The sequence below is a fragment of the Papio anubis genome, chromosome 8, assembly GCF_008728515.1.
Source record: "Papio anubis isolate 15944 chromosome 8, Panubis1.0, whole genome shotgun sequence".
Classification (NCBI taxonomy): Eukaryota; Metazoa; Chordata; class Mammalia; order Primates; family Cercopithecidae; genus Papio; species Papio anubis.
In genome coordinates this window covers 81,899,335-81,911,463 of record NC_044983.1, presented here as the reverse complement: position 1 = coordinate 81,911,463, position 12,129 = coordinate 81,899,335, and the positions used below count along the sequence as shown (strand labels likewise).

General features: G+C 36.7%; 1 protein-coding gene across 4 annotated transcripts in view; it reads right to left on the bottom strand.

Moving 5' to 3' along the window:
• The window catches only part of WWP1 (WW domain containing E3 ubiquitin protein ligase 1), a 123,212-nt gene that overhangs the window by 75,235 nt on the left and 35,848 nt on the right, over nucleotides 1-12,129 (bottom strand). For 3 of the 4 annotated variants that reach the window (XM_003902938.5, XM_017962155.3, XM_009213273.4), the window contains 2 exons: nucleotides 10,261-10,399; nucleotides 9,492-9,616 (listed from right to left, as the gene is read on the bottom strand). In XM_003902938.5, coding sequence (XP_003902987.1) covers nucleotides 9,492-9,616; nucleotides 10,261-10,399 — 264 coding nt within the window. Of the gene's footprint in view, nucleotides 1-9,491; nucleotides 9,617-10,260; nucleotides 10,400-12,129 lie in introns of those variants that run through there. The other variant, XM_021942473.2, reaches the window with a different exon arrangement.

Sequence of the window (12,129 nt, the reverse complement as noted above, 5' to 3'; positions counted from 1 at the left end):
GGCAGCCATCTCACTCCTCTCTGGAATATTTAAAGTGGTTCTCTCAGCCTCAAAATTGAAACACAAAGTGAAGTTCTGAATATACTCTAATGTGTATGTTAGCTATACTATTCCTACGGTTTTCACCTATGGGTATAGTGACAAAGATTCTCTCTTTAACCAAACTCTAGTCAGGGTCCTCAGAACCTTCTTGACTAGGCCTCAATCTTGACCTAGAAAAACTGCAAACTCAGCCCAAATTATTTCATCGGCAACTTCACTACCACAAGCACCACTTGGACCACCATCGCACACACACGGAAAGACTTCAGCAAGCACTACCATAGTTTCTAACAGTTCAAGGCTCTTAGGGATAACCCTAACTCCCCTTAAAGCGCCTGCCTGAGAAAACTTAAGGCTGCCAAAAGAATTTACTGCCTGTTGTAGCCAACACCTGATGATAGGCCCCCGATTCCTCTTTCTTAGAGCTTTTACTAAAAAGGGCTTACAATGGTAAATCCTTCCTCTGTCTCCTATAATATGTGAGTGTCTTTCTCAAGGGCCTGAAAGACATTCCTTTAAAATGCAATCATCGGGAAGGATAGGGCTTTTGTCTCCCTGTCTCTGTGGGAGGACAGAATCCTGACTTTGTTACTTGCCAGCTACCAAACACAAGGGCCTAATTGCATTTACACTGACCGAGCTTTTGTAATTTTTCATTTTCCTGACTCTACTGAGCCTCCATTGAACCCCTCGCCCCCACTCCTTCATTCTCCTTTTAAAAGACCCAGTAACCTCTACACAAATCAAAATTGGGTTTGGTTCATGCTGGAATCTCTTCCTTATTGCAAAAACATATTACTGATTAAAGTATGTCCTAAACACTGTAAACAGTGTCCCAGCTTTGTTTATCTGTGACAATAGAGGGATTTTTTTTTTTTCCTATGTACTTTAAGCAATAGTGAGGCTGAGTAAGTGAAACATACCTCAGATATCAGTATCTCACACTGGTGACATGAAGGAAAGAAAGTTAAAAATACCACACATCTCTGCAGAGCCAAAAAAATAATTTCCATACTTTGGAATGTTGTTCAAGTGACCTGAACACAGAACTGAAGGTTAACTGAGGCACAAATGATGGCTTAAATCCACAAACATTCTGAGACAATGTATTAGAGGATTAAAGGAGCAAAAGCTTTGGGACTTATACAAAACAGATGAAGGTTAAGCAGTGAAAGCTCACTAGGGCTTAAATGTGAAGAAGTGGAACAATCTCCCTAATAAGCCACAGTGAGTTGGATTCTGAGGAAAACAATACAAATAATTTATGTGAGGTGAGTCTTGGGTTTTATTTAAGGTTACAAATGGTTGTAATAACACATGCCATCAAGGGTGAAGAAATTTAAAAAAAAAACTTCAAAAATAGAAAAAAATGCCTATTCATATAAATCGCTCCCCCACCATTACCCCAAATATATCAGAAAAGACAGATGAAAAACCATGAAATATAAGAGAAAACGATAGGGAGCCTTGAACAAAGGAAGAAATTAGCCTCATAAATCTGAAAAGGAACAAATGACCTCAACAACTGCAAAATCTATTTTGATATGGTAGACTGTTGGGTTCCTACTATGGTAGAATGGGGGAGTGGTCAGAACCACATATTCTTTCTATGTTTTGTATGTTTCTTCCTAAAACTCAATAAATGTTTATTTAATGAAGAAAAGTCCCAGATCTAAGAAAGTAAAAAATACAATTAATTTTAAGGGTTTCTAACTTTAAGCAAGTTATCAAAGCATATCTGAGGTAAAATATGCAACTTCTTGGAAGATAGGGAGCTTTGAACCAAACATATCAAAACAACAAAGGCATTTTTATTTTAAAAAAATCATAAATAAGAAGAGAATTCTACTGGCTGTTAGCAAATGGGAATATAAAATTAAAAAGCAACTCAGGTCTGATTTAAAAGACTGCAGAAGTCAAAAGAATAAATCCTTATGTTCTACGAAAAACTTTTAAAATCTTAGGCAAATAAAATAAGAATTATTGGTTAATATAATCTACCAAGATGTTTAAATAAAATTATTAAGAACTATTATAAAAGAAATGACATTTTGAAGACTAAAAATACAATGGAAAACATGAAAATTTCAAAACAACATTGTAAGCAAGAAATAAAGGAATGACAAACAGTATCAATCAAAACCAGAACACAGACCAAACAGATGACACAGTGAAATACCTAGGGGGAAGAAAAGGCAATAAGGCAATATGATTAGATTATATTAGTAAGTGTGCCAGGGGAAACACAAAAGACAAATGGCAGCAAATCATAATGAAGGAGAAAACAAACACAGATTTCAAACTAACAATTAAGAAAATACTCAAGGAGCTTCCAGAATTGATCCTTACAAAAAAGACAACCTAGCCAAGTGTAGTGGCATCAGAAGACTGTGGTGGGAGGATCGCTTGAGTCCAGGAGTTGGAGGCTACAGTACACTAGGATAGCACCTGTGAACAGTCACTGGCCTGGGCAACATTCAGAAAAGAAAAAAAAAGACAACCTGATATCTAGTGATAAAATTAAAACTCTACCTAAGAGAAATATAAAAGTAAGTAGGAAGGAAAGCAAAGCTATTAAAAAAAAAATGGCAGAGATAAATTCTGATTTTGCAATTCAAACACAAAAGAGTCTGATACTGCACTGACCAATATGGTAGCCAGTGGCCACATATGGCTATTTAAATGTAAATTTAATTAAAATAAATCAAGTTTAAAATTAAAGCCTTTAGTTCTACATGCCACATTACAAATGCTCAACTGCCATACATGACTAAAGGCTACCATATTGGATAGGAGAGATACAGAACATAACCATCACTGCAGAGGTTCTATTGGACAGCAGCCCTTACTGAACAGTGCTTAAATGAAGCTAACTTTTCATTATGAAGACGGAAGAAAATTATATAAAAATATAAAACACCAGCTAGGTTGTGGTGGGTCGTGCCTATAATCCTAGCACTTTCAGAGGCTGAGGCAGGCAGATCACTTGAGGTCAGGAGTTCGAGACCAGCCTGGCCAACACGGTGAAACCCCGTTTCTACCAAAAAATACAAAAATGAGTCGAACATGGTGGTCCATGGTAGCGCACGTCTGTAATCCCAGTTACTGAGGAGGCTGAGGTGGGAGAATTGCTTGAACCCAGGAGGCAAAGGCTGCAGTGAGCTGAGACTGCACCCCTGCACTCCAGCCTGAGTGACAGAGTGAGATCCTGTCTCAAGGGAAAAAATATATATATATATATATATATATATATATATATGAGAATGTGTCAGTAAAATTCATATGAGAATGTGTCAGTAAAATTCAATGGTACTGGGATTACAAAAGTATATATTTTAAAAGATTAGAAATCAAGGTTATGGTCAAGACAAGTGGTAATACAAAGTAGAATCTCTGTTGTTATTCACAGGCTATTTTGGCACTCCCTTCTACCTTTTTCACAAGATTCTTGGTATTTTACCCTTTAAGTGGTTCTAATATAAATATCTTTCCAATAAAAGATAAATGCCTAATACACAGGACCATTGCTAATGAAAGAATGTGAAAATAAAGGTCATTTAAGATATATATGGCGGCCGGGCGCAGTGGCTCAAGCCTGTAATCCCAGCACTTTGGGAGGCCGAGACGGGTGGATCACGAGGTCAGCAGATCGAAACCATCCTGGCTAACACGGTGAAACCCCGTCTCTACTAAAAAATACAAAAAAAAAAAACTAGTCGGGCGAGGTGGCGGGCGCCTGTAGTCCCAGCTACTCGGGAAGCTGAGGCAGGAGAATGGCGTAAACCTGGGAGGCGGAGCTTGCAGGGAGCTGAGATCCGGCCACTGCACTCCAGTCTGGGTGACAGAGCCAGACTCCGTCTCAAAAAAAAAAAAAAAAAAAAAAAAAAAGATATATATGGCAACTAATAAAAATAATTTAGCTTAACAAAAAGTTGGACCACTTCTGCTTCGGTCTGATGGCACCCCACAAAATTCATATGTTGAAACTTAATCACTACTGTGATAGTATTAAAAATTAGAGTCTTTAGGAAGGGATTAAATCACAAGGGCACAGCTCTCATGGATGGAATTAGGGCCTTTATAAAAGGACTTGAGGGAGTGGGTGTGCCCTTTTCTGTCCCTTTTGCCATGTGAGGACATAGTGTTCATCCCCATCAGAGGATGCAGCAACAAGGTGCCATCTTGGAAACAGGAACTGGATCCTCTCCAAACTCGAACCTGGCATCTTGATCTTGATCTTGGACTTCCAGATTCTAGAACTGTGATAAACGTATTTATGTTCTCTAGAAATTACCCAGTGTCAGGTATTTTGTTATAGCAGCACAAATGCAGTAGGACAGTACAGAAAAAATTGAATCCCTACATCTGAATGATACCCAAAGTTTCTTCAGTTATAGTCATTACAATTAGTTTATGTTTTCATTTGTGGAATTATTCATTGTACCTCCAACCCATTGCAAAAATAATTTTAGGCAAGCTTAAGTACATTTATGTTGAAAGGTAAGGATAGTTAAGTAAAAGTTACATTCTAATAGCACTTAGACAAAAATAATTGAGTATATACCACAGGGCCTGCATCATTGTCAAGACCACCCCCCCAACACACACACACACAAAGAACGAGGAGGAAAGGAAGGGACAGAATAGCCTGCTATATGAGTGGAACATAAAATGATAAAATGTGTACTCAGGCTAGGGTAGAGCAGCTGTTCACAGTCACAATGATAGTTCACTGCAGCCTTCAACTCTGGGCCTCAAGAGGTCCTCTTGCCTCAGCCTCCTTAGTAGCTACCTTAGATATAGTTTTTTATATACTCTCCATAATAATTCCATCTATGTTAAAGAATGAAATTAAAAACCCACTAAACAAATGTATAATTATTGAAAATACCAAGTACATGATTAGTGATAGGCTGCTTTCAGTATAGGAGACCCAGCAAAGCATACTCAGAAGATAATGAGAAGACTAGCTGAACACAGTAGTCAGGGTATGAACGTGTAGGCAGGAAATTAGACAAACTGAACTAAGACTCTATAAGGCACTAAAAACAGGAGTTGAACTTGATCTTATAGAAAAGTGATTTTCAAACTGGTTTCAGGAGCAGGGTACCCCCAGAAATTAACTCAGGAATTGCTGTGGATAACAAGAGTAAGGACATGTGAGCATGTACATGACTGTATTGTTCAATACTGCTTTATGTTTTACATACAGTAAAATTTTTATATAGAATAAGATTCCATGGTAAGATTTTACTTGAATAAGCCAGTTTCTCTGTTAACATTTTTAAAAAATCTTTGGCTGTGGACTGTGGGAAGCACTGAAAAAAACACAAGTGAATAAGACAGTGTCTGCATTCAAGTTGTTCAATAATTCCATTTTGTTTGTGGTCTACAGTTGTTACAAATGTTACCTCAGATTCCTACAATAACTTTCCCACTATAACCAAACCATGTTCTTTCATCCTTTAAAACTACTCTTGAGAGCCCCCACATATACTTCTGGTAACAGTCACCTGCTCCATATTGTAATCTGCCTTCAAGGACTTTAATCCTGTCTGCCATTCATTCACACCATAAACTTTTTTAAAAAATGTCTTGCCAGAAATCATACTGGAAGTTTTCATGCATGCTAGATCCAGGGTTCTTCCTGAACAGCTGGATTGTCTTTCGCTGTTCTCTTCTTTCACTGCCTCAATACCTAAAAACTCAGCCTACTTTCTTTCCTCTCAGGAGATTCCTCTTTCACTTCATCCCTTAAAAATCTATCCTCTGCAAATAGACGAGGAACACAGACATACTGCAGAACATCCCTCCACTGGAGCCTTCTACACAAATATACACAATTCTATTCAAGGTGTTGACTATCAAACATTTTCTGTATAGAGCACACCTCAGAAACATAATATCTCTATCAATAACCTTGCCCCTCAAATCAGAGTTTAAGGATAGGAACAAAAAGTGTTTTTAGTATTGAATATTTTTATTCATCGCTAGGATGTCACGTTTTTCTTGGGTTACCTATTTTGTTCTTAGCAGTTGTTTGTTTATTTATTTATTTATTTATTTTGGAGACAGTGTCTTACTCTCTCACTCAGAGTTGAATGCAGTGGTGTAATCTTGGCTCACTGCAACCCCCACCTCCCAGGCCCAAGCGATCCTCCCACCTCAGCCTCCCAAGTAGTTGGGACTACAGGCACGTGCCCAGCTAATTTTTTGTATCTTTGATAGAGCCCAGCTAATTTTTTGTATCTTTGGTAGAGATGGGGTTTCACCATGTTGCCCAGGCTGGTCTCAAACTTCTGAGCTCAGGTGATCCACCTGCCTCAGCCTCCCAAAGTGCTGGGATTACAGGCGTGAGCCACCACCCCTAGCCTGTTTACTTCTTTTTAAAGGTAAATATACAATAACCCCAAAATTTAACTAGAGTTCATTCAACTGATACCCAACTAAAACACAGAGTCCAAGTGCTAAACCAAGAGACTGAAAAAAAGGCAACCAAGAATGCTATCATTTATAAAAGTATTTATAAATTGCTTCAAGGCTGTCTTGAACCTTATTAATTTTATATTACTTCTAATCAAAATTAGGCAGCTAAGAATCAGAAAACTTATATTTTAATCACAACCCAAAGTTATGTGTATACTCTTGAACAACTCACTTAGATTAAAATCTAATTTTACTTTAAATTATTTTAGTTACTCATTTGTCTATAAATGACTAAAACTAATACCCATAAATGTCTTCTATCATAAAAGGATTATGATACTATCATGAGATTAATTCTCCAAATAAATTTATTTACCTTTTGAGGCTGATTTGTGTCCCCCACCAAATTAGTATGTTAAAGTTTTACTCCCCAGTACCTCAAAATGTGACGTTTTTAGAGACTAGATTTTTGAAGAGGTAATTAAGTTAAAATAACGTCATTAGGGTAGGCCCTAATCCAATGACTGGTGTCCTGATAAGAGGAAATTTGGACACAGACACATATACAGAGGAAAGACCACGTGAAGATACAGGGAAAAGATGCCCATCTCCTAGCCAAGAGAGGCCTCACAAGAAACCAACTCCACTGATACCTTAATCACAGACTTCCAGCCTCCGGATATGTGAGAAAATCAATTTCCATTGTTTAAGACACCCAGTCTGTGGTATTTTGCTACGGCAGCCCTTGCAAACTAATTTACTGACTTCTTAGGTGTGCAGGATGCTACGACAATTTCTGAAGCCATCTACTCACTGTATGTTTATTAAATTTTATTTTTCCTGAGCATATCCTACTCAATTAAATCATAATTTGTATTTAGTTAGTTAGTTATTTTTTGAGACGGAGTCTCACGCTGCTGCCCAGGCTGGAAGGCAGCGGCACAATCTCAGCTCACTGCAGCCTCCGTCTCCTGGTTCAAGCAATTCTCCTGTCTTGGCCCCCTCAGTAGCTGGGATTACAGGCATGCGCCACCATGCCCAGCTAATTTTTGTATTTTTAGTAGAGACGGGGTTTCACCACGTTGGCCAGGCTGGTCTCGAACTTCTGACCTCAGCTGATCCGCCTGCCTCAGCCACCCAAAGTGGTGGGATTACAGGCGTGAGCCACTGCACACAGCCAAGGTAATTTTTAGTTTTAACAATTTGTGAGGGCTTCATTTCGAAGTGTAATGACATCACAACCTACCTAGAAGATCATTTGGCAGATAAGTGGATAGTTATCTTTACATGGAGGTTCAGTAGAGTCTAACATAACAGAATTGAAAACAATCTAGATGTCCAACAATGGGAATATGGTTAAATAATAGTAATAATCCAGGCAAGGTACTGTATACTTAAATAACCTATTACTTATTTCTGAATCAAGATGAATTGCATGACTCATTGAGAAAAAGGAAAAAAAAAAGCCATGGCACAGCAGAGAATCAAACTTACAATGCTTTAAGAGAAAAAAAAATGTTTTAAGCCGAATATATAAAAATTATTATGGTTTATACTAACTACTAATTACTAGTTCTAATTATATGCCATAATCACATTATATTTTCTTAGCTCATAACTCTTTATTTCCAAACACTAGATCAAAACAGATCTTTAAGTTGCATGTGGATTTGCAGAAAGAACTTTTTTAAAGATTAACTTGCTATTTTCATCATTAGCATTTCATCCCTTACTTCATTCAGCAAACCTACTTTTAGGAATTAGTAAGAAAATCTCTAAGGAAGTAAGAAGAGCAAAAATATTTACAGATTTGAGCAAGAGCGTATTTTTAGTGAACTGTTACAAGCTACTTAAGTGTCAGACAACAGGAAACTAAATAAATTGTGGTGTGAGAAATTATTTTATGGTACTTAAAAATCATAAACTAGAACCCTGGTTTTTTGTGGGTTTTTCTGAGATGGAGTCTCACCCTGTCGCCCAGGCTGGGAGTGCAGTGGTGCAATCTCGACTCACTGCAACCTCCACCTCCCGGGTTCAAGTGATTCTCCTGCCTCAGTCTCCCAAGTAGCTGGGACTACAGGCACATGCCACCACACTCAGCTAATTTTTGTATTTTTAATAGAGACGAGGTTTCGCCATGTTGGCCAGACTGGTCTCGAACTCCTGACCTCAAGTGATCTGCCCACCCTGGCCTCCCAAAGTACTGGGATTACAGGAGTGAGCCACTGCCCCCAGCCAGAACCCTGGTTTTTAACATTCAGAGGATCACACATTTTGAGAATCTGATAAAAGCTATGAACCCTCTCCCCAGAATTACACATATATGTATATAACCCCATATTTTTGCATATAATGATAGGAGGTTTACAAATGATTAAAGTCTAAACTACCTTAAAAATCCCAGTCTAGAAAAACTTTCATGGACACATAATATTTCTGGTATATTGTTAAATTTCTAGAAAGCAAAGGATAAACTAGTAGATGCAAAGAAGAAAAGAAATATGTGTTTGTGTCTATGAAAAAGGGCAGCGACCAAATTATTAAGCTTGGTTATCCTTGGATAGTAAAATTATAGAAAATTTTTATATTACTCTATAATTTTCTATCTTCTTATTTTTTACAATAAACTAATTATATAATAATACAAGAAAACTTAAGAGTTACAATTTATTTTAGCCAAAATAAAATTGTTATTAGTCAAGTGACGAAATAGAGTAGGGTCATGTAATGATAATTTTCTCAAGTTTTAAAGTATATAATAACAAGCAGATAATAAATGACTGATAGTCACTGATAATAGGGTACTTGTGGATGACTTAGATCACCTTGTAAACGTGCAGACTGGAGAAAGGCCATGGTAAATATTTCCTATTTCATAAAATGCCACAAAGTTAATCAATCACAAGCCATAACTGAAGTTCTTTATGAATACAAAACTATGTTTTTGCTTTTAGGCTTCGGGATATGTTCAAAGTGTCTAAAATAAATTTATAAGGAAATAAAGGTCAGAACAAAAAACTTACATTTTCTATTGTGTATCAACAGAGCTTCTTTCAAATCTATCGTTGCTTTTCCTAATAAAGCATCTGCTTTTAAAGCGTGACGGCTCCAAACTCGAAATTCCAATGTAGTCTGTGGTGTAACATTTCTGGAAGGGTAAAATTATAACAAAAACACAGGAGCAGACATCGTCATTCTATTAATAAGTAACAATTCCTATTAAACCATTTATTTCAGTAATGTTTTAAAGACCATGAATTCCATTTATTTGAGAAGAAATATTGTATGAAACAGGAAACTACTTGAATCATAAATAAAAATATTTTACTTTCAAATACATTAGGACTTTAATAACTAGATGAGGATTTTTGGAATTAGCAAGCCAAAACACCAACACAAGAGTCTTACTGAGAGTTCACAGTAACACTGTTTCTATTTGAACAAATGTCTAAAGACTTACATAATACTTTTACTATACACAAATTTATGCCATTATTATTTTGAAATGCCAAAATTAAGAATGACTAATATGCAGTCCTATTTACTTCTGTATCAGAACAGTCAGAGAAAATGTCTATATGGAAACAATTTGGTTTATAAAGCAAAAGCAAGCATTATTATGCATCCACTCCTGAAAAATAATTTAATCAAAAATTTCTCCATACTTTAAATTGTCGATCCACACTTTAAAAAAACACTCATTACTTTGAAGTCATTTTACAAAATAAAAAACATATTCCAAAAAACTTACTCTCTTGTGAAGATTTTCCATCCTTTATACAAGGTACTTACACAGTTAGCTGTTCATCCCATTTTGGATTAGAAGAACTACTGGATTTTGCTGTTTTCGTAATTTCTCCATCTACAGCTACTTCTGTATATATTGCTGTTGCGAACCAGTTCTTTTTTCTTTTAAGTTTGGCACTAGAAACTAACAGACAAATAATTCACTAGTGAGTATGCGCTGCCAAAAAGTAGTACTGCGCACTAATCAATCAGTAAGAATGGAATTGTGATTCTTGTGCAACTAGAACCCTTCTCATTGGCAGAATGAAGGAACAATACAAAAGGGCTATTGATAATGCCTGAGAGCCATTTGAATGTTTCCAAAACAGTTTTATCGAGCTATAATTCACATACCATATAATTCACCCACTTAAACTGTACAATTCAATGGTCGCACTATATTCAGAATGCACAACCATCACCACAATCAATTTTAAAACATTTTTGTTACCACAAAAACAAACTCCATACCATTAAGCAGTCACCCCCTTCTTTCTCCTCCCAATCAACCCTCTCCCTACCCCCATCCCTAGGCAGCCAGTAACCTACTATCTGTCTCTTTAAATTTGCCTATTCTGGACATTTCATATAGATGGAATCATATAATGTCGGGTTTTTTGTGACTGGTTTCTTTTACTCAGCATTACATTTTTGAGGTTCATCCATATTGTAACATGCACCAGTACTCCACGCCTTTTATTGCCAAGTAACATTCTATTATATGGGTATATGACATTTTATCTATCATCAACTGATAAATGTATGAACTGCTTCCACTTTGTGGCTATTGTGCATAAAGCTGCTATGAACATTTGTGTGCAGGCTTTTGTGTGGACGTAAGTTTTCATTTCTCTTGGGCATATGCTTTGGAGTAGAACTCCTGGCTCGTACGATAACCTTCTGTTGAGTAACTGCCAGGCTATTTTCCAAAGTGGCTGCACCATTTTATACTCCTACCAACAATATATACTGATTTCTCCACATCCTCACCCAACAACTGCACTAAAGATCAAGGGAAAAGTGTCTTCAGATTCAACATGCCCATTAACACCCTTGCCAGGTACTATTAACTTATCTTTCTGAAATTACATAACTGTGGCATTAAAAAAATGTTTTAATGTTTTATCTGGAAAGTTAGCTTCGAAAAGAAGCAGTATTTGCATTTTCAAATAAAAACTTAAAAATCAAAATGTCATTATAAAAGTTAATCATAACCCCTTCCAGAAAGTGAATTTTAAATCTAACATACCTGATATATGAAGAAATCAGGGACTATCTACTTTCTGGGCAAAATACTGATGACCAGGCAGTAAGCACAACTTATCAAGATCACCTCTATAACCAATTACCTATGAACACCCTAGGTCAGAGATGAGGAAGGGAAAAGCCTCTTTCATGTCATACACAACTGATGTTAAGGATATAAAAACAACCAAAGCTATGTAAGCTTCCATTCTATTGTGAGAGAATAATGATCTAAATAAAGAGTCACACAAATAAACCACTGAAATACAATGTGATAAATGCAAGATGTAAAACAAATACTATATTTAAGTACTGGCAACATAGCAATTAAAGAGTGTTCAATGTTATGTCTGAACTGCTACTATCAGGGTCTTAGCAAAACTCATTTCCATCCTTCACGGTTCCAAACTGCTCTAAGTTCAGTGTCACTGAACTAACACAGAAGGCCCAGACTTGCTCTTTCCCAAGAACTCCCCAAGATTCTTTGAATAAAAGTGCTCATATATTTCCTCAGTATATGTAAGTCTTATCCATATAGTAGAAGACTGGAAGAAGGAAAAGTCAGTATATGATGGTGTTAAAAGCAGAGGGTTAGATATATCTGGGTTCATTTTTCAACTGTGCCACTTA